The following is a 23,048-nucleotide window of genomic DNA, read 5'->3' as shown; positions in this document are numbered from 1 at the left end:
GGAGCATGCCAGACTTCTACCCCATACATGCTTTTGCTGCAACAGTTCATTATTAAAAGCAGACTCTCTCCAGGAACTTGCTGTTGGGTAGCTATCTGCTAGTGCACCAAAAGAGGGACCACACTTAATGACAGGCCATCCATTTGCGCTTCAGAGATCCACCCTCAAATGTGGAAATAAACTAAAACACTATTTTACCCTTACACTGCACCTGTTCGAGAACAAAGCATGCTTGTTTTCCTTTCTCACGAGTGATGGTGATGAGCTGTTATTAGATGCCAGATGACAGGCAAATAACTATTTCTGCCCATCAAATGAAGCATGTATTTTCAAACAATTTTCTTTTTAAAATGAATTTAACACATCAACTGGGTATGAAACATCTGAGTATCAAGCACATCTAAATTTCGTTTACAAAGGTTGTCCTCCGACAACCCGTTAAACCAGCCTGGGAGGGGCATAGGAAATGAAATTGCTAACTGAGGGACAGGCTTCATCTGTTTCTAAGAGGCGGGCAGAATCAGTACCTGCCTTCCTTTGCTACAGAGACCTACCAGCTGCAAAAGCTCATTTCCAAGTTAAAATAGCATCAGTATCAACAACGTCCAAGTGTGACAGCAGGTAGGCTTCCCAGTTACATACATGCCAGACAGATGCACATGCTCAGAAATCTACTTCAGAGCATCAAACAGGTTAACGGTATTTTTAACATCTATTTCGTGCCTGAGCAATTCAAGTAAACCAGACTGACAACCAAACCTTCAAAACAAAGTGGAAAGAAGGAGTTAAGTAACCTCTCAATTTTTAAACATGGGGGAGTTATGTGGGGTTTTTTCCCCACACAGCTACTAATTTGGCATCCAAGAACAATAAAAATTGGTATCTGGAAGTTGCTTTAACCTCCTGCTTGCAGACAGTCACAGACTGAGACTAAAAATACACTGGTATTTTTAGTTCTATTAGAAGAGGGGAGAGGAAAGCAGACAGGGGATGCACTAGGTACTCCTTCCAAAGGAAGATTTCTCTGCCTAACCCTTCCTCCCTCCCTCAGGCTAGAAACCCATTGCTGCTTCAAGAACAGAAATCAAGTAAAGCCCTTTGATTCACTCAAGCAACAAAATCCTTCCAGAACCACAGCAGAGGAAGGAGCCTTTCTACTCATCCATGGATGGAAGCAAATAACAAGCAATCCACAATGCAGGAGCCATTTCCTATGGAAATAAGTAGATTATAAAGAGACATGGAAAGATTTGTCCTGCTAGTCCTGGACAAATCCATCCTGCATGTAGATCGCACTCCAAAAACCATCTGGAACACCAGCCAGTGAGCTGCTTCTCCATTATCTGTGTACTCTTTTACGGGCATTGGAAAATGCTCCACAGGGATGCTGATAAGGCAGTGGAGGTTTCTACAGATAGATGTTTCCCCAGGCCAAGCAGGTGTGCTCAGAATGAGATTCCTGCCACTAACAGGCCATTTTTCTATAACTTGAAAGATAGAGGATTTTTTTTTTAAGTCTATTTAAAATTCTTTGCATGAGAAGTTCAAAAGCTTGAGCTTTACCCCAAACCCAAGTATTTTAGTGAGGAAGTAAGAAGAGCAACTCTAAATAAAACAGTCCTTCCCCTTCTGAGAGGGGTTCAAATGCTGACAAGGCTCACACGTGAAAGAGCACCACAGCTGATACGACCAAAACCAACCCAGGGTGACCTTTAGGATAAAGCCAGGACTAAAAGTAACACAGAGACTTGCAGATGATGACTAGAGGATATAGGCAAACATACAAGAAGGATCCTAACCAGGTCCTACTTAAAACAAGCATGGCTGAAAGCAGCACTGTTCAGCTCTAGTTTTCATATGCAGTCATCTCCCCTTACAAACACTGGCAAGCTCATAGCTCCAGCAACACAAAAACTCTAACAAAAAACACATTCGAGATAGCTGGGATTCCAGTGGTAATTTTAACGGTATGTGCTGTGTTTCTCCTCCCTGCAATGTTGCCAGAGGGTCCCTGGGTAAATTTGTTACATCTGAACTGTACTTTCCAGAACCAGCCAAAGACGTGCATGAGTTAGCTGGACAGGCAAGTCATGCACATTTGTTAAGTACGTTTGCAACTCACATGAGTTCAGATGGAGGTGCATTTCCAATAAACAGGAAAAAAGCTCAGATAGCAAGGCGCCACTCTAACTTGCATTTGGCCAAAACATACTTGTACCTCCACTGCAAGATGTTTCCCCCACCTCCTCACAGACACTTCACAAACATAAACAGGGACATTAGCGAAGCCAAGTGTTAAATCCCTCAGAGGACCCTTATCATCCTTTTGCTGTGTCAGTAATGTTCAGTGTTGCACTTAGTATGAGCAGCATTATGGATTTTAAATCAAGCCTAATCAAAGATTCATTAACAGGCAATACATTAACGCAACACGTAACTACCAGCCACTCAGTGCCCTTTAGCAGCTCCACAACTCCTGAACAGGCTGTGAGCGTCATCAGGTCAGGATATTTCTCCAGGGTTTAACAGGATAGGTCAACAGAGAAAAAAAAATGAGTAATTATATCAAGTAAAATAATAGATGCAGCCAACTTCAACGTATCTGTTCAAGTCATGCCATGCATGTAAATCCACCCCTCCCACAGGTGGCTTGGGTGCAGAACTTATTTTAAAAGATAGAAAGCAGCAGGTTGCTCAACTTAAAACAGATCATACAGTAGTTCAGGTGCAGAGCATCTTTAAAAAAAAAATGGCAGGCTGATCAACTTAAAACCAGAATTCTACATTTTATCACCTCTGTGAGCAGCAAATGCCAACTCTACATCGTTCAAACACAGACTGTGTCTGTGGCTGCACCAAGAAAAATCCTAGAAGCCTCTACTGATTTCAGCCCCGTAACATTTTCATTGGGTAAAGCTGCATTTTTACTGCCATTTTGCAGATGTAGACCTGAGGCAAGAACAAAAGCATGGAAGCATTTAATCATGACAGTCTTTTTTTCCAGTTAATGGGAACTGGAGACAGACAGCAGTCCCATTTAGAGTGACTCGTGCAAAGCTACAGGAAGTCCAGAACTGACTTGCAGTACTTAGATGCCACAAGGTTACTCTTCCTGCTAATCAGGGAGTACATCAAGTCACAAAAACATGGGTGACTTTTTCTGAACTTCCTTCAAAGAAGTATACCTTCTACTCAAATGCTCCCATTGCTTTTCCAGATTATTCTGGGCAAAAATTCAACAGCGGGAACGTATGGACCACAAAGTAATGCTACAGGAAGCTGGCAATCAGCATCTTGCACTGTAAATAGCCTAATGAAACTCTGTGCTCCCATTGAAGTCAACTATGATCAGATATTGAAAAGACAAAGAAAATAATAATAGAAGAACAGGATAAATGTAACTCCATTGTTTGGTTAAAAAAACCAAACACATCTTTCACCTTATGAAATACCTTGCAATAGCAGCAAGACCACCAATTAGGAAGGAAAACAAAGCAGATAGTAACAGCCAAAATAGCAAATCTTCACAGGCAAACTCAACATGGCTTTCCCAGAAGCCCACATTTTCAGCAGCATTCAAGGATTTTGGACATCTGAAGTGGAATTATACCAGTTCTAAACTCCCTCTTCCAAACTCTGGATTTATCCTCTAAGGCTGCTTGGCAAAGCTTTCTTTCCTTGTCCAGAGTACAAACGCAGGGATTTTCTTCTAACCACAAGTGTTGGTTTGGTGTTTCTTTAGTATCTTTCCTCCAGAAAGGTCTTTAGTCCATTTAAAATGCATTTATCAACATATATATAAATTAAGCCTTGCTTACATAGAATCACAGAATTATTTAGGTTGGAAAAGACCTTTAAGATCAAGTCCAACCGTTAACCTCATCCAACTGCATTTGTCCTCAAAATTTAAGCAGATCAAAAGTAACGAAAATCTTTCCAGACTAAAAATTATGCAGCGGCATGATACCACAAACTGGTTTCAATTCAGTAGGATTTTTGGATGAAAAGCAAAGAGGAAACATTCATGAAAGCCTACTGTTGATTACATTTCAACTTAATTCCATCAAAGACTGCTTACAGTAAGTACTACAGACAGATCTGCAGTAAACATTTAATGACATAGGGGTAGAAAGAATCATATAATCATTCCCTGCACTATCTGACACCTAGTATTTCTTATACTAAGTAAGCAACAATGTAAGATCAAGCTAATGTGGAAACACTGCTCTTATTTACAATGATATATCCAGGAGCCTTTCAGCCTTTAGAGCTCAGCATGTGTCACACATTCAGTAGCTACAAATCTCCAGGCTCTACAAACACTTGAACACATGAATAATTTTAATCAAGCAGTAAAATCCCATCTTAAGTCATTGGGACTTATTTCATGAGTATGCATTTGCATTATTATTACTATTCTGTTTCATAATACGTCCTCAGTGCAAGGTTATGACAAGATTAATGAAATCCAGGCACCTATCCATAGCTACATCTTTCAATTTCAGTATCTCAGCATGAAATAAGGAGACTGAAAACATACATAATTATTTTTTTTCCAATGTATGTATATAGTCCTGAAGTCCATTTAATTGGTATTGTTGCAGACTAGCATACTGACTTTTAAAGTTCACTCATAAAATTGAAACCAAGCTAGTGACACTGAACAGTTTTCACAGCTGAAATATAATTTAATTTCACATAACAAATTGCTCTCCATTCCACTAAGTTTATTTGCCAATAAATTCATGATCTACATGCCACAAAGCACAGAAAATACAAACAAGTAAGGACACGAAAATAGCCACATGACAAGGCTGCTTTGTTTCCAAAGAAGCTCATAACCCTGTATTCTGCTTGGTACACGCAGTTGGATAGTGTATTTTTAAATACTACCAGTAACCATCCCATGCTCCAGGTACCCATCTCACCAAAACGCACATACAGGGCGGGGGGAATCAACACAGACTTTGACATTTTGAAGATGCAGACAGAAATCTATAGATATACCTTTAGAGTGAGTTCATCACTGCAATCTCAGCATGTTTTGATACAGTATCCAAAATACTGTAATGTTATCAAAATTATTAGGATGTAAAGTAGCATTTTATACCAGTTTTACTTTAGCAGTATATTCATCTTACACTTCCACTGGCTTTATCATCTTTGTTTTGCAGTTAACAAAATAAAATTTAGACACACAAGTAGGACAGTTTGTTTTGATTTGTTATTAGACCAATAATGCAGAGCCTTCCAGAATAGCTGAAGCTCAAATTTGGGACTTTAGAAACAATTTCTTCAGAAGTTTCCATTAGATTTTTAAGTGTCCAAGAAAACCTCTTTTTCCAACTAGGAAGTCTTTTCCTTCAACTCCTTCTACTTTCCTTACTCTGAAAATAATGACAAAAAAGGCAAATCTAACAAGCTAAAAAAAATAACCACTAAGGAGGAGATCCTGGCAGGTAATTGTACAGCAACGACTTCTTAACCAAATAAACTTTCACTGTCTATTATGTCAAGAACACAAACCCAAAACAGCGACTTGTAAAAACAGAACTTGTCTAAGTTTAGTTTCAAAACCTGAAAATAGGGTTTGTCCAGGGCTGGGGGGGGGGGGGGGGGAGGGGCCGTGGCAGCGATGGAGGAAGGGGGAAGGCGCATAGGGTTCTCTACATATGGTTTGTACACTGTCAGTATCCCTCTGCCCTCTCCCTTTCTGTTCCAGCTGTTAGCTCAAGTCACACCTTTAAAAAAAAAAAATCATCACCATGGCACAATTCAGGAGGGAACCTACGCAAATACTGTTCTGTTGCTCACAAAATCCAACATGCACAAAAGAAAAATGCAAGGATGAATTCTGTACCTCCAGCTCCGTCTCTCTGCGATTGATATCATCTGTAGATTGATTTAGTTTTTCCAGTTCCCCCTAGAAAGAAAGAAAGAAAGAAAAGTCAAATGCATCTTAAGAAATCAGGGGGAAAAAAGTGTCTGAGAAGGCTCATTCTGCATCCTCACTGAAAGCTTACAAGGGCTGTGGCTTACAAATACAGTGAAAAGAGGAAGCCTTGAGACATTTAGAATAACTTTGCCACTGGTATTCTAGTTTGCAACTTAAAAGAAAAATAATCAGAGAAGCTCTATAGTTTTATTTTAAGGCACCACATTTCCTGCTCTGGCTTATTCCTTGCTATGAAAAATAAACATAAAGGTACAGTAAATTCTGTCTTGTTAATCAATATAGTCAGTATCTGCTACTTTCCAGTGAGATACACACAGTCCTCAGAAGTATTAACATAAAGTTAGTACTATCACAGGAGACATACAATGAAAGAACAGCACTGATAAAAAACATGTTTTGCAGCACAAGAGGCATTTTACTCTGGGTTTTGGCAAACCATTTTATAACACAAGCAGTCAATGGGACATACGATTATGTTTATTCAGTCTGCCTTAGCGCCAACACTTTGATCTCTTAACAGTAAAAACAAAGGTGTTAAAGCCCTTGAATAAATATTTACTAGAGGTGGTGTTGGCATGAATGAAGTTACTGTAAAAACAAAGCTCATTCTTAATTACTTTCTTATAACAAAATGCAACCCTCAGGAGTGGACTCCCAATAGCCTTCATTTGATCAACATGTTACTTCATGTGAGATCCTACAATTTCAACAGGAATGTTTGCTAAAGCAAACATTTCATTTTCAACCAGTGTAACAGGATCTACCTTGAAATGTTTAGCTGTATAAACCAACCACTGTAAATTGATTGTAGCTTGAGCAATTTCCCACTAGACTACAAGAACAACTCTGGGTACAATCAGAAAGGAATTAACTGCAACGGTTCAGTTCTCTTATCCTTGGAGGTCAGATTTCATTTCCAGCTCCTAGGATTTGGAAGATACATATTTGCCCATGTTTTCTGAAACAGACACTCATACATGAATTACCCAATTGCCTTTTACTGTATGGTTAAGACATGACAGAGGCAGACCTAGCAGCCTATTTCTTCAACCAAACAGGAAACTCAAGAAAAACACTGTTTCTACAAAAAAGTGCAAATCGGATATATGGACAGCTGTGCAAGCTGAGGAACCTAAAGTCAAAATTTATCAAAAGGCACTAACAGATCTCAGCTTCTCAAAATCAAGGCAGTAACAGGCTCGCTTTTGGCTAAGGGCCTTGCTCTATGTAACCATGTTTTGTGAATTTTGCAATTGCTCTGCTTGGCCCTGGAAAAGAAATGCTCACGATGGAGAAAAGAATTACAGCATGGAGGGCCCTAAGCCAAGAATCCATCCTCTCAGCAATGTACACACATGCTTATATTCACTCATGACAAACAGTCCCAGCAACACTGGAGGCAAGAGCCATAAATCTGCAGAGACCTAAAAATACATTTCATTTCAGGGGCCACAGCGTGCTGAAGTTTGCACCAGGCAATTGGTCAAGACATGATTTTTGGGAGAAAAGCTTTGTTTAGAAACCATGCAAGAATAAAAAGCATTTCAGAAAGTATTCATAGAGAGAATTTACCACCTTCCACTAAAGCTCCATTTTTAAGCAAGTAAGAATAATTTTTGAAAAATAATCTGTGCTTTCCCCCATTTACCAATTTCTGAGTATCAGCCCTGTTTCACGAGCAAGGTCACGCTGTCATGGTCAAAAGTAAAAAGGGAGGGGGATTTCAGTAGGAGAAGGAAGGACGCCCAACGGAGCCCGGCGCAGAGCGCTGCCCGGGGCCGCAGGGTAACAAAGGGCTGGGGCGCCCCGGGGCCGCTTCCCCCCACACCCGGCGGGCGCCGAGACACCCGGGGCTGCTCTGCACCGCCGCTAGGCACCGGCAAACGTATACATAAATATATATATATATGTGTGTATGTCTATATGTATGTACGTATGCATTAAAAACCAAAAATAACAAAACATAAAAGGCAATCATTGTAACAGTTATTATATAAATTATATACACATTAAAATACATTTTAAAATTAAGCCCTCCCGGAGAGGCAGGCAAGGCGCGGCGGCCCTCACCTGGATGCGGGGGTCCACCTCCTCCTCCTCGGGGCGCGGGCCCTCCTCGGCGGCGCGGCCGCGCCTGCCCCCCGGCTCCATGGCGGCGGCTGCCGGTACCTCCCGTTCCGCCGCCGCTGCCGGCTCCGGCTCCTGCTCGGGCAGCTCGGCCGCCCCGGCCCCGCCTCCGGGGGGAACCCCTCCCTCCGCACAGCGCCCCCGTCTCTTTGTGCATTCGCACCGCACGGAGGAAATGAGCGAAAAACTGCGGGGTTTCTTTTTTTTAAACCCTTCTTCCCCCCTTTTTTTTTGTGTGTCAGTGCTTGTATTTTGTCATGCTCGGTGCTCACCCCGCCATCCACCCCGCCGGGCAGACCAAATGCACGCAACTGCAGTGCATGAAACCAAAATGAGTAGTTTCAGGTGCAGAGAAATGCTAACCATACCTTGCGTGCCTTTTTTCTTTCTTCCCCCCCACCCCCCGCCTTGTTGTGGTCTATTCTCTTTTTCAGGCTCTGCTGGGGGCTGACATGTCTATGGAGAAAAAAAGGGGAGAGAAAAGGAGGAGATAAAAATACTGAAGTCACTTTTAACAACCTTGAAAATTCAAATGAAACCCAGATTTCTGTTGCGTGGCAGCTAGGCAAGCTACTATTGTACTGGATGCTGCAGAAAAAGACACACTAAAGACATATCCTTCTGCTGTCAGTAAAAAGAAACTTCTTGCAAGAAGCATGGATTCTATGTATATGCATGGCCCCTGGCCAGCAGAGCACTTCAGATTAGGGTCTCCTTAACCACAGGGACAGGGCCCAAACTGGCACCTGAACGCTAAAAGGGTAAGAGTGGGCAACCCTTCTGCCTAGCAGTGTACCACCAGGAGCAGGCTCCAGCACCTCTTCATTTTGCTAGCCTCGAACACAGCTGTAACCCCTTCTGTGGGCTGCAGTGAATAAATAAAATTTTAAACAATTTATTTTTCTTCCCTTCTCACAACAACTCCAGAGAGAAACAAACAGCGCATTCCTACACCAGTGAAATGAAAAAACATGATGCTTTCTTTGTCTTTTCCCTCCGCAAGACAGAGAAAGCAGTCCCACCAAAGCACATGGGCCAGGCTACCCACATCGGAAAAACAAGGCAAGAAGTGACAACTGGCTGAGCCAAGGCCCTTCCTCAAATCACACCAACCACACTGAACTACTTCCTTGCTCCCTCTGGGTGGATAACAAGTCATTTCAAACAGATGAGGACTATATCTCCACCTTAAAAGTATCACTTTTGATTTAATCCCATTTTTGTTTGAAACCTCCTCAAAAGATTAAAAAAAAATTCAGACGTGGGGAAGACACTTCCTTTGTGAGTCTGAAGATGAACAATATCTCAGCAAAGCACAAGAAGATAAAAATTCACATTCCTGTGGTAAAAAAGGAGGCAAAAGAAAAGCTGTCAAGCAACTGGGGGGTGTGGGGATGGGGAGGAGGGGTGTGGATGGAAGAGTGGCACAAACATTTGAAAATAGTATAAACATGCAAAGTGACACCAACAAACTAAAATAATCAAGGAACAGAGGAGGTGTTGCAAAAACACAGAAGGGTTGTTTGCAACATCTTCATTTCTCACAGTAAAAGAAACCATGTAAAGGGGGGGGGGGGGGGGGGGGGGGCAGGGAACACAAATCCACAAAAGCCAAGTGTTCTACTGCTCTCCATTAAGGGAATTCAATATGTACACACAGCCAGAGGTCCCTAGGGCCCTGGCATCTCTCATCCCGTGTACTTGTGGCTTGTGCCAAGACTGTTGTGGTCAAATGTCCAAAGTTCTCATCACCCGAAAAGAGCACAAAACCCACCAAGCAGTATATGGAAGAGTTAATGCTGGCAATCCTGCTGTTATCACTTATATTTCTAGAAAACAAGGCTATGTAAACCAGCTACAGTAACTATGCCACGTTTCTCCAAAACCTACACAACCTGCCCCACAGCAATGTCACGCAAAGCACGACTCAGTACTTGGGGTGCAGAAATGCTCTCCCCAAGGCATTTATAATGTTTGTGTGAGGACTCTGTTTCTCCATTGCCACCAAGACAGTCCCCATGACTGTCACAGCTCAAAAAACCTCCAGCCAAATTCATCAGCCTGCTACTACCAAGGCAGAGCAAGCTGTTTCTCTCCTTCAGTCATACAGCGGAATTAGCATGTTGGGAGAGCTGCCTGCAGAGCTTGGCACTGTGCAAGAGATGGTATGAATATACAGGCCCCTTTCCCCACAGCTCTAAAATCACACACAGAGCACCAAGGCCGTTGAGATCATTTTTTATCAAACCAATACATCTGAAAGGTTTATTAAAAAAAATGCTGAAGAATGCACAGGCCACATGTCTGTCATCACTGCAGACATCACTAAGGCATTAGCAGAAAAATGGCCCTAAGGGAGAAATTTGACAGAAAAGGGAAAGGGAGACTATTCAGTACACATGAAGATCAATAAAAGACTCCAGAATATTATTTGCATGCTCAGTTCCTTCTCTTCCCCATGAAATAGTTTTGGCTGAAACCAGTCACATGGAAAGGGTGGCAGAGCCCCAGCAGTATCCGAGGGACAATCCTGCACAGCACACAGGCAAGCTTCATGCTTGAGGGCACACTCAGCAAGTTTGCCAACACCAAGCAGTGTGGTGCAGTTGACACACTGGAGGGAAGGGTTGCTATCCAGAGGGACCTTGACAGGCTTGAGGTGAGCCTGTGCAAACCTCATGGAGTTCAACAAGGTCAAGTGTAAGGTCCTAAAAGTGGGTTGGGGCAATCCTGAGCACAAATACAGGCTGGGCAGAAAATGAACTGAGAGCAACCCTGAGAAGAAAGACTTGGGGGTGCTGGTAGACAAGAAACTCAACATGACCTGGCAATGAGCATTTGCTGCCCAGAAAGCCAACCATATCCTAGGCTGCATCAAAAAAAGCATGGACAGCAGGTTGAAGGAGGTGATTCTTCCCCTCTATTCCATTCTCCTGAGACCCCACCTGGACTACTGCATTCACCTCTGGAGCCCCCAACATAAGGATATGGACCTGCTGGAGCAAGTCCAGAGGAGGGCCACAAGGATGATCAGAGGGCTGGAGCACCTCTCCTATGACGACAAGCTGACAGAGGTGGGATTGTTCAGCATGGAGAAAAGGTGGGTTCAGGGAGACCTTATAGCAACCCTCCAGTACCTAAAGGGGGCCTGCAAGAAAGCTGGAGAGGGACTTCCTACAATGCCATACAGTGACAGGACAAGGGGTAATGGCTTGAGGCTGAAAGAGGGTAGATTTAGATTAGATACAGGGAAGAAACTCTTTCCTCTGAGGGTGGCAAGACACTGAAACAAGTTGCCCAGAGAAGCTGTGGTTCCCCCGGCCTGGAAGTGTTCCAGGCCAGGCTGGATGGGGCTTTGAGCAACCTGGTCTAGTGGAAGGTGTCCCTGCCCATGGCAGGGGGTTGGAACTAGGTGATATTTAAGGTCCATTCCAACCCAAACCATTCTGTGATTCTATGCTCTGCTTAAGTCCATACGGTTCAATAAGTCGACTGTGGACAATGGCGTTTGGGCATTACTTTTGCCAAGTCGTGAGTGATCTCATCCCAGAAAATCTCTCCTACATCATCTGTTAAAAGCCAGACACTTCCCCAGCCACACTCCACTCCCAGAAAGCTAGTCATACTGACCTTTTTGCTTCCCCCACAGGTCCCATATGCACTAAGGTGGCTGCGTAAAGCCTGCATGAGGCTTGACTGAGACAGTCTGTGCTTTCTCCTGTATCAATATTTCAAAATCCTGGTCCTACACATTCAATATTTGAACAAAGCAAAGAGAAGTTCAGGCAGAAAGAAACAGCTTGCTTTTTCACTAATGGGATTCCAGAGTGGGCACAATAGAGAATTAGCCCAGACCTGCCAGGCCAGGCTGCAGCTTGACAAAAGCTATGCTGGAGATGATACAGCTCACCAAAAAAGCATAAGGAAGGTACCGTTGCAGGAAAAGCCATGATCCAAGTTACTTGAACAACCAATTTAACTGCTCCAGGCAACACCTCTGTGTTGTGACATGACAGCAGGTATTTGGGGTACAAGCCTTATTAACAGCAGATACTGGAGCATGGAAAATCCTGACCAAAGATGATGCTCTGACCAAGAGCACTGCTACACTCTTACTTTGGGGGGAAGCTGCTAGGTAACCTCAGGTTTTGGTCCCATGGAAATCCTCAGTGTACAGGCAGCATTTGGCTGGGGACAGATGGAAACATATGTACCTTAAGGGAAGAGTACAGAGAGGAATTCTCTCCCTCGTTCTGGAGGATGGTTTGTACATTAGGTATTACATCTCTGAATAGACACTGGGGAACTAGAAGTTGCATTTTAAATAAAATCAGCTGGGAAGAAGTATGCATCAGTGAAGAATTGCTTGGGGAAATATACTAATAACAGTAGCTAATTTAGGGGGGAAGAAATCAAAGGGAATGAATAGTGTAATTTTACATATATTTTATAATGGTAGATCCTGAATGGATTTTAAGGATGGGTTGGGGTTTTTTCCAAATCTCATCCTACATTAAAATTTCTGCTCATACTTGCCCTCAAAGCTTGCTTCTGCCCAAGCACTAGAGGCAAGGGCCTAAAATACAAATCAAAGTTGCACTTCCTTCCTCAGAAGCAAGTATCTCCTCTTTTTGAACACTGATAGCATACTGAGCAGAGTTCAGGACTAATTAACACACATTTGATTACCAAAGACACATTTGCAGTTCATGGAAACCTTTGTGGAGAAAACAGCCTGAGAGACAAAGCCTTGCTTACAGAATACTGCCTCTGTGAAAAATTCTGCTTTCATTGATTACCATGCTAGATGCTAACTTCCAATTGGCCTCAAATATTGAAGCACTGTTGCAATTTGGTTTTAAATAATTCACCATCAAACACAGAAGAAGTACAGAGAGTCCAATTCTAAGGAGAAAAAAAAGCACATAAAACATGGCCCCCAAAATATATTTACAAGCATAAAATCCTTCATGTAATTTCTTAACTGAATTAATCCTGAAAACCAGTTTACCACAATGACTTTTGCAATGTTACACCAGAAATTAGTTTAGCTTAGGAATTGTCTCATTTAAAAACAAACCCACCATCTCACTCTTCCAAACTGCAGCAAAGACATTGCTCTGTCAACATTCAAACCCCATATGCTTTGCTGGTTTTCAGAAGTATATTGCACATGTTAGAAACATTTTTAAACATGAAGTAGGATCTCACCCACAGTCACAGTACATTGGAAGATCTGGTCCTCCATATCATAATCTTTGATAAGAGGCTAAGCACATACATTTTTTGGAGATATGCACCGCATTTATGGAAGACTTTTAACTCCCTGGATGCACATGCAGGGTATTAAATGCTTAAAAAGTGGTCAGAATCAAAACTTCCTTTGGCTTATTTCTCAAGCAAATTTTCATGCTTCCATACCCACAACGGCTGCAGTATGTTTGTGCTCTGCATTTTAGGAAGTGCTAAAAATCAATTATCTTTTTTACTCCAGTTTGAAAGATGCTATCACCTTGTGAACTTGCATACAAATGATGCACACAAAGACACGTTAATGGAGCCTGAGCATCTACAATTACAAACAATTGGAATTTCCCCACCTACAAGGAATGTATTCAAGAAAAAGCTACATCCCAAAATACCCTTTAATTTCACTTCTTTTTAACAAGCACCATTTAAGGATGATTAAAACTGCCATCTAGGCTTCACAGGGCTACAAAGAAAGCAAGCTTATTTAAAGAGGTACAATCTATTTTCTAGCCCCATTAATCTTAGTATCTTTCACAACAACTAGGTACCAGGATTATTAGCAAAATTACCTGCTGGGCCAATTTTGCCTGGATATGCATTTATATTCCATGAGCTACTTCTCTTATTACTCTGAAGCCTGATATTGATGACGCTTTACACAGACAGCGTGAGTGCAATATAGTTTTTATATATATACACACTCATGTATACTATGAAATATATAGATATAGATATATATAAATGCATGACTAACAGCTTGATGAATTTCCCTACTTATTGTTGTTTCACTGGGAAAGAACCACCATCATCCCAGGACTTATTTTCTCCTCCTCCAAGCTGTCTTTTGGCAAGGTGGGTGGAATTTCCCACTGGAAACCACCAGTAAACAACACTACATCTGCAGAGCAGAAGAGTAGTCCCACTGCTCATCTGGCCAAAATGCAGCGTGTGCTGCTTTTGCAGATTTAGAAAATAAAAGAGTAACATGAGACTCTTCCTCAGATCTGCTACTGAAAGATAAGGAAGATCCCTTTTACGGTGCTTTATACTTGAACAGGGTAAAACCCTACACTGCAACCTTTTAAGCTGAATATATCCACTGAGGTTCCCAGCCCTGCTCTCTTTCCTTGATAAGTAGTCTCCCATCAGTTTCAACAGGAGCAGGATCAAATGCAAAGGTGTTTAGTCTGCACTTGCCCTGTGACAGCCAAAATGAGATGCAAGTGCCACTCTCTTCTAACCAGCCTGACAACTCAGTAATGTTTCTGCAGTGGTGTGGATACATCACTGCTATTCAGAACAAAACCACCCACCCTCATCTTTTATTCCTTATACTTAGATATCTATGCAAACCACATTTAAAATATTTATTTAAAGAACCACCTCTAATTCCCAAATAACATGAGCCACATGCAAGAATACATCTCATTTTTCCAGTCTTTTGTTTGTTTAATGTTCATACTGATGCCATATTGGTGACTACTTAACTATATTAGTAGGTTTCTCACTGGTAGATTTAAAGGATAAAATCCCCTCACTGGTCTCTTGCCACCAGCCTACACTGCTCAGGATACCAGACACAACACTGACAGATGAAGGCAGAGTCCCTGCAACGCAGCACTATGAAAACCACGAAAATATAATGACAAACAAGAAACTCCAGGTAGTGAAGTTCCTGTGGATCTGGTGCAGGGTATTCATGTGTCCAGTGTACTTGAGTGAGATCCATGCACGTTGCTCAAAGGTGGCAGTTTCCACAACCCTTTCCTCACACAGCATGGCTCCTCTATGCACTAAGCACAGAGCCATTTTCCAGCTCACCGGGGAAGGGTCTCCCTTATGCCTCCCAGTCACAGGCAAAGCTCCCGAGAGGTGCTTCGTGACACTGTTCACGGGCACCTTCCCTCTGCCAGTGAGGAATCTCCTGCAGAGCAAAGCTACCTCATGCATGCAGGCTGTACCACAGCTCTGTGCAAAAGCAACCTGGTATCCACTGAAAGGTCTCTGACCACAGACTTCACTTCCTAGTAATCTTGCTATCGGACAGGAAATTCACCCATATCCTATCTTAAGCTACTGAGCACACATTAACTAACACCTTGAATCTCCAGAACACCTTTCATCAGAGCATCTCAGAGCATTCCTTCAAGCATCGGCTATCCAGGGAAGCTTTCCCTTTGGATTCCTACACAAATCCCATTTCTTACAGGTGCTAATTGATTAAACAGAGGGAAACAGCACAGAGGTTTCAAGTACAAGGATGGCCCAGAGGATCAGGGAAACAGACACCTGTTCAAAATGGGCTTTCAAACAGAGAGCTGAGTAGACTGGGTAGCTACAGGAAGATTTGGGACTTCATCACCATCATGACCAGTCAAGTACAGAGAAAAGGTAGAACCCTGATCTATATTTAGAGAAACAAAAGACAGGAGCTGGCAACCAAAGGGGATCTCCTGCCTCAGAGTTGTGAAGGCAGACTAGAAGCCAAGAGGAAAACAGCTGGGAAGCCCAGAGATGGGGGCAGGCCCTTTCACAGCCAAGCCCCATTAGCAAGCTATTAAGAAAGGTCTTTGCACGAGGTCTCGAGTGACAGGAGAAACAGGAATGTTTTTTCTGCCCTCCTCTTTAGTTACCTTTCCAGGCCTGTTATAGCCTAATTTACCTTGTGCTAGAAAATGAGCTTATCAAATACCTAAATAGAGAAAAAATTATCAGTTTAACAAATTTGAGTTTGACGCCTGCAAGATCCTAAGTGTTCACGCTTGAAGTGTCTCCTCCCAGATATGTATAGAAATCCACAAGCCTTTAAAATATTCAAATTTTAAAAATCCATCTCAGCTTTGTAAAACTGCAATGATTCCTGTGTACAAAGCCCCTTTCCCCCCCTCTCTTACCATTAATAGCAAGATTTTATGTCCTTCACTCACTGCCTGGCAGAATCATACTCTTCAGTGCTTCTCATTACATAAAAATCAAGTGATCGAGCACATTGTGTGTAGGAGTGAAGTACAGTCTGTTTTAGCACCCAACTTTATATATCAGGATAAGAAGTAATGATTATCTGCATTCCCCCTCCTGCCTTCCTCCATGCCACAACGTGCAGGGGCATGCTGCTGCAGAGCCACATCCCTGCATTTCCACCTTGGTGCCCCACAGCAGCCCAGAGCAGTACCAAGGCTGTGAAACCTGCCCCAGTCCAAAGTCGGTCACACAGAGCAGGTTTTGAAGCCTCACTGCAGACAACCATGCTGCCAGCAGCATCTGACCAAGTACCTCAAACCTCCAAGAGCTGAATACTTTTGGATTGCAATGCAGATAACAGGCTCTCCCTCTCACCTCTGCTCCCCACTCACCCTCACCATTCAAGCTCAGCCTCTTTTTTTCCCACAGTCTTAATACCTTCCCCTTCCTTCTACCATTTCAAGTATCATTTAACCCATTACTTCCCTCTTTCTTAAATTTGTCTTTATCCTTCATTTCTCTTTTTACCTTCTTCCAATTTCCCCAACTTTCTGGTCCTGGAAATCCCTCTCTTAGAAGCAGAATTTGCCGTTTTCCCCAGCTGAAAATTTTCCTCGCGTTTCTGTTTCACCCCATCTCTCATTCACTTCCCCACATCCCAACTTTCCACCACCAAAACACAGTCTCAGTAGTGCACTCTCAGCACTGCAGCCCAGACTAAACACCATTCCTCAGGCTGACCTTCACCCATCCCACCCTTCATCAGTTCCGAAAGGAAAACTGCCCACTGCTTTGGGGACTTCTGAAGATTAGGGACTATCCTTACAGCTTCTACAAACTGACATTATATCTGGAAAGTACAGCATAGATAGGCAGCAGCAGAGGGCAAAAAGCATCTTCAGAGATTCATGACACCAAGTGGTTCAGATCTCCATAAAATGAAAAGCTCTGAAGGTAACGACCAAATGTTTAAAGCCACAAGATTAGAGATACCTGCACCACATGCTTCTGGTCTCACTATTAGCTAAACTGCTTCAGGTTTTTCTCTTTCACTAGCAGGTGCAGACAAGTTCCAGATGTAGGCTTAAAATATACCAGCAAAAATCTGCTCCCAAGGCCAGGCTAGCTATGGTCTCTCCTGGATGGTAAAAGCAAGCACTGTATCAGAGAATGCCAACAGAAGTAGCTCCGGGTAAGAGACTGAGAGAAGACCTGTATTAGTATTGTTGTATCTACATTTCAGGCAAAGCCATGAAGATATAGAGAGGCCAAATGACTGCAAAAAGGCACGTAAGAATCTTATGGCAAAATCAAAAAGCAGATCGCAACAGTCACTTTTTAAATTTTAGTTTAACCTCACTTCTGGACTCTCCTTTTGGCACACTTCATCCTTGTTCTACTGCTCTAGCTGAGCAAAAGGCTTTTCTCATTTTGACCTAGAATTACCTACTTAGGATCCATGTCTTACTGCACAGTCCTTAAAAAAACCTCACTAAATTTCCATAGCACAAGTTACATAACTAAAAAAAGTAATTCTTGCTACAGTAATAAATTCTTTCAAAAACTGATTTCTTTTTTTCATATATAAACTGTTCCATAGCACTTGACATTAGCTATGGTTCAGCACCAGTGTTTGTCCAAATGATGCAGCTACATCATTTCAACTCCCACTTCAGGATCTTGTTTGCTTGTTATGTTGCAGAGACTAGAGAATTTTTATAGTATCATCTGAAGAACTCTGTTCCTTCGCCGACCAGATGAGTCCCTTTTGCCACAGAAAACATGCTTAACTCTAGGAAAGACTAGCATATCATGTTGTAAATTCTTCTCCACTGAACTCTCTCCAGTATGAGGGCAGTTTCACAATAAGAGGTCATAGGGGTAGAAGTGAAGCATTTCACCTTAGGAGTCCCTGCAACCGCCTTAACAGTCAGGAAACCCGCTTTTTCCTTTTTTTTTTTTTCCTTCCTCCTTTTGAGATGCCCTCTAAACCTCTGGAATGAGGGGCACATAGGAATGCTATGTGCCAGGTAACTGGATTAAAAAACCTGCTCCCTTTCATCCCAAAAGGCCATTCATTGTTTTGTTTTCCTTGTTCTGTTGACACAAGGAGGTAAAGTGAAAATTCTTTTATTCTCAGCCAGTGACTATATCAGAACAGCACTTTTCCAGCTGAAATGTGCAAGCAGGCTGTTTCCCAGCTATAACAGTAATGCCTATCCCAGGAACAAGCTCCACAACAGCAGGAAGAGATAAGGGAGCACATTTCAGGCCTTCGGAAAACCCTGCCCAAGAGGACCGTGGGGAGCCTGACAGATTGTCCTTCATTAACATGCAGATGAACACAAATCACTCCACACTGCAAACTATGTTCCTCTAACCTAAAATGTAACTTCTGAGCCTCTCTTTTAGCTCCTTTGGCCTTTCTTCCAATTTCCTCCCATCTTTTCACTTCCTATCCTCCCACAGGGTAACTCTTTGCAAGCGAGCTGTTAGCACCAGAAGCCATTCATACACCCCTGCACCCACACTTCCGATGAGCTGCCAAGACACAAGCAACTCTCCCATGATGCAAAATATCTGAATCCCCTGGAAACGGTAGGCATGATGAATACCTGGGGCAGGTTCTGGGTAAGACAGCGGGATTTTACATGTCCGAAATTTGATCTAGAAGCGTACCTTCATTTCACTAAACTTTTCACATTGCTTTTTGTAAAAAAGAGGCGTTCAGGCCTCTGAAACAGTAAAAAAGAGGTGTGTCTAGGAAAGGAAAAGATGCCCAGGTGATTTGTTGCCAGGACCATTTGCAGCAAATGGACTGAATGGCTGGCTCAGAAAATCAGTGCAGTCACCAGCCAAAATGCAGATAAGATGGAAGGTAGTTGAACGGTTTTGTGTTTGACAGGTGTCTGAGGATTATCCAGCCTTTGTTTGGATAAGGATACACATATTGCAAAACATTCTGAGAACATATTTAACACACAGATACTCTCAAGAGCAAGCCTACCAGAAAGGAGATGAATCTGCCTTCTTGGTCTCCATCACAAGAAAGGGTGCAGCGTGCTCAGCACTGGGGACCCAGAAGGCTTGCCTCTCAGATTTTCCAAGCAAATTGGGAAAACTCTCAATAGCGCAAATGCAGTCCCGACACATGGGGACAAAAGTGTCCACACTGCTTCCCAGTCCCAGCAAGCGGGACTGGGAAGCAGTCCCAGTATCACAACAGCTGCAGCAGCGCGATCAGTCCTCCCAACTGCCCTTGCACAGTGCTGGGGATGTGCAGTGGGATGCAAGCACAGGAACACCCTCTCCAAACAGCAGGAGATTAAATTGATTTTCAGCTGCAGGCGTCTTTCAGAGAGAGCAAAAGGAACAAAGCAGATGTCAGGCAGTCTACAGTACAGCTCTACCATTCTGGGCACCCTTTGGAGCAATAACTCCTTCAAGGGGTGGAAGGGGAGAAAAAACAACCACCCAGCAGTGTGCTAATCTTCACAGACTGAGCAGCTTTAATGCTGTCTAATCCTCCAGAGGGAGTAAACAGCATTTCCTTTGTGCCAAGGATATCAAAATGGTTGAAGGTGGCAATCTCTACTGACATTAACTTTATTAAAGGAAGGGTATTTCCACAGGCCTTGAGAAGGCTTGGTCAAGAGCCAGCTGGAGATGCATTGCTATGTAAGTGCCTGCTTGTAATGACAGAAAATAGCAGGCAGTTGGGAACTCCTCAAAGAATATACAGGTATCAAGCACGCACACAAACTAGAGATTGCATATCACAGCCGCACACATCAATGATACAGCTATCAAACAATAGCACAGCCGTAGCAATGTGAGCAATGCAAGCTGCTAATAATTGCCTTTTATTCTTTTTAAATTTGGCTCCTGTGTTATTTTGCTGCAGCTCTATAATTAACTTGTATTCTGAAGGGGGAAGCAGTGCCCCTGGGTTGTTGTTACACGAATGCCAAACCTTATTGAGCCACTTCCTCAGAAAATGGTGTTTCCATGTAAAATGGATGCAGAAGTGAAAGAAAGGAGATAAGGATTATCAGTAAATTTCTAAGTAATAGAAGCCTGCATTTAATTAAAACTTACTTTAAATAACAGTAGTACTCATGTTCTACTCACAGACACTTTCTTGCATCAAACAACCATCACTTCATGATGGTACTGAATATAAAGTCAGTTCCTAAACACCTTTAGGTAACGCACAAGAAACATCTTGAACTCACATTGTTATGTCAATACATCTCACCCAGCCTTGCCTACAACACCTGAGAAATAGAAGTTTGCACTGTATGCCACTGCCTGTACATTCAGAGTCTTGTCATAGAAATTGGCATAGATCTAAGTTATTTTTTAGGCTCAGATCCTTTCATTACTTATAATTGGTCCTACAGAATTTTTGAAGTGTTTAAAACAGTTGCACACATTGTATCCTTCTTGTGCAAAATGGAAAGTTGAAACTCTGAATCAAGGATCTGAAAAACAAAGCTCTAGTACAGAAGCAGAAAATACCAATACATTCACCTCCCCTTCCTGGAGAACAGTTCAATTACAATCATGTCCCCAAGCAGATTTTGCACTGAATCACTGTGACATCTGCTAGGGAAACAAACACAAATCTATATCTGCATGCAGCAAATACATTGGCAAGGTTGCAATGGGGGGAAGGGAAATTAAGTGTCACTTTTCACACAAAGTAGAAAATGACAGCTTGTCACATCCATGAGTAAATACTAGCAGAAGTGAAAGGAGGCAAGATGCTTCCTCACCTTTTCCCCCCACCACAGCGTTACAAAGATACAGATTAAGGACAAAACTGTGGCTTCTTATCCCCTGCCTACAGTAACAGCATCTGGATGCGTATCACCCCCTGGGACCACTAACGATAATGGATCATGTCCGCCACTCACATGCTAGCAGAGCTCCACTGAGTTCAAGGAAGCTGTGGCCCTTCCCTAGGCTGAAGAGCCTGTCCAACATGCCACAGATGGGGGGGCACAGAGGCCAGAAGATACCCAGAGGGTGGGGGTGCAGGGTAACTTCTTTCAGGTCACTTATGGAAAAGAAGGATTGCCCAGAGCCTTGTCAGCAGTGGGCACAATGTTATGATACAGAAGCAAGGGGTTTAGTCATGACTTGACTATATAGAAAAATCATGATATAATGTAGTACAATGTTCTTTGTACAAAGACACCCAGAAGAACAGCAAAGTTACCCCACATTCCTCCGCTTCCCCAAGCACAGGAGTATGCCCATAGACAATTGCTGCAGAGCCACCCACACACTATAGCTTGCTTGCCCATCAGAGCCTGTGGGCACAAAGATAAAGATCTTCTCTACCTCCTTTCAGTCCAACATGCCACGCTTCACCAGCCGCATCACATGGCAGGGAACAAGGTTGGCTCCCAACTGCAGGATGAAGGAAGGGCCATGTACAAAGCTACTGATACAAAATCACCTTCCAGCAACAGGTCCCCTGGGCCCCAAAACCTACCCCAGCTACGCCAGAACACTGTGGCCTCTCCTCCACCTCAGTCACACAGAAGGCTGGAGATGAAGGCAACGCAGCAGAACATGCCTGACTCACATACTTAAGTCTCATGCAGGATGTACAAGATGGATCTGACCTTACACCCACATGGGAAACAGCAACATCATTCTAAGCTCCTTTTAAGCTAATGATACCACTTACACAGGGTTTAAGCAACTGCAGCTGTTTTGGCAGGACACAGGCCTGCCACCAAAAATACATAAATGGGTACAAAAATTCTCCATATTACACCACCTAGAAGAAATGCATTGCATTAACACTTAACAGCATCTAATTGCTGGAGCACAGCAGCACAGCACCCTTTCACTGATTACAGCTCATTTTCAGGGGCACTTTCCCCACACCCAAAAGCCTGTGTTTAAAATACTGTATATTCTGTGAGTCATACTGTAAGATTAACATGACTGTAAAAAGGGTTTTTTAAAAAGATGTACAACCTTCCACCCACTCTTCCTTGTGCTTTTACAGTGAGAATTTATTCCTAGTTGGTATCCTAGTGTACAGTGTCAGATCAATTCCTCTTCAGTAAAGTGCTGCTTTATATCCTGGTGAAAACACACTTCAGACTTCACTTACAGGATCTGATTTTAAAAATTACTGTAATCAGGCTCTGATGGAACCACTCTGGTAACAGATCTGTGGCAAACCTTTATCCCAATTTTATGATTATTTGGCTACAGACAAAGTAAATAAATGACTTAAAAACAAGCAAAACTTTAGGAACTTGGACATTGGCAATGAAAGTCAAATTCAGACCTCAGAAGTCTCCTCTGAATTGTTATTAGTCCATATCCTCCTACTTCTCCACAATCCTAAACTTTAGAACTTACAATAAACGTACATAAAGAAAACTTTGAAATTTGGACTCCTCACCTGAATTTGCTTTCTCATGCAAAAAAGAAACTTTAAGCTTTTAGTAGTTACATATTTACAGCTTGATTTCACCACAAAGAACACTGATCCTTCTACTCAGTAGAAAAATAGGAACACTTTCTCCAAGAAAGCTGTATTCTATAGTTTACAAAGAGAAACTGCTTGAAAAAAAGTGAAAAAGGAACAGTAGGGGTTTTTTTAAGCTATGTAAAGAAAGGTTATTCTTAGAACTGCAAGAATTCTTTACACTGGAATAATTTAGCAAGCACACTGAAATACTTTTCTACTAAACCATGGTTTTCAGCCAGGCCCTTAAAATTG

General features: G+C 42.6%; 2 protein-coding genes across 6 annotated transcripts in view; both read right to left on the bottom strand.

The window, feature by feature from the left end:
- The window catches only part of METTL6 (methyltransferase 6, methylcytidine), a 53,201-nt gene that overhangs the window by 4,341 nt on the left and 25,812 nt on the right, over nucleotides 1–23,048 (bottom strand). For both annotated transcript variants that reach the window (XR_008747380.1, XM_055805131.1), the window contains one exon: nucleotides 5,861–5,923. Coding sequence is in view for 1 of the 2 variants with exons in the window: in XM_055805131.1 (XP_055661106.1) it covers nucleotides 5,889–5,923 (35 nt within the window). In the remaining variant the exon portion in view is untranslated. The remainder of the gene's footprint in view (nucleotides 1–5,860; nucleotides 5,924–23,048) is intronic.
- The window catches only part of SH3BP5 (SH3 domain binding protein 5), a 75,543-nt gene that overhangs the window by 45,699 nt on the left and 6,796 nt on the right, over nucleotides 1–23,048 (bottom strand). For 2 of the 4 annotated variants that reach the window (XM_027793576.2, XM_055805124.1), the window contains exon 2: nucleotides 5,861–5,923. In XM_027793576.2, coding sequence (XP_027649377.1) covers nucleotides 5,861–5,923 — 63 coding nt within the window. Of the gene's footprint in view, nucleotides 1–5,860; nucleotides 5,924–8,026; nucleotides 8,207–23,048 lie in introns of those variants that run through there. The other 2 variants (XM_055805123.1, XM_055805121.1) reach the window with 2 other exon arrangements.

The sequence above is a fragment of the Falco peregrinus genome, chromosome 5 (genome assembly GCF_023634155.1).
Source record: "Falco peregrinus isolate bFalPer1 chromosome 5, bFalPer1.pri, whole genome shotgun sequence".
Classification (NCBI taxonomy): Eukaryota; Metazoa; Chordata; class Aves; order Falconiformes; family Falconidae; genus Falco; species Falco peregrinus.
The sequence above is the reverse complement of the archived record's forward strand: the minus strand, read 5'-3'. Positions and strand labels throughout refer to the sequence as shown.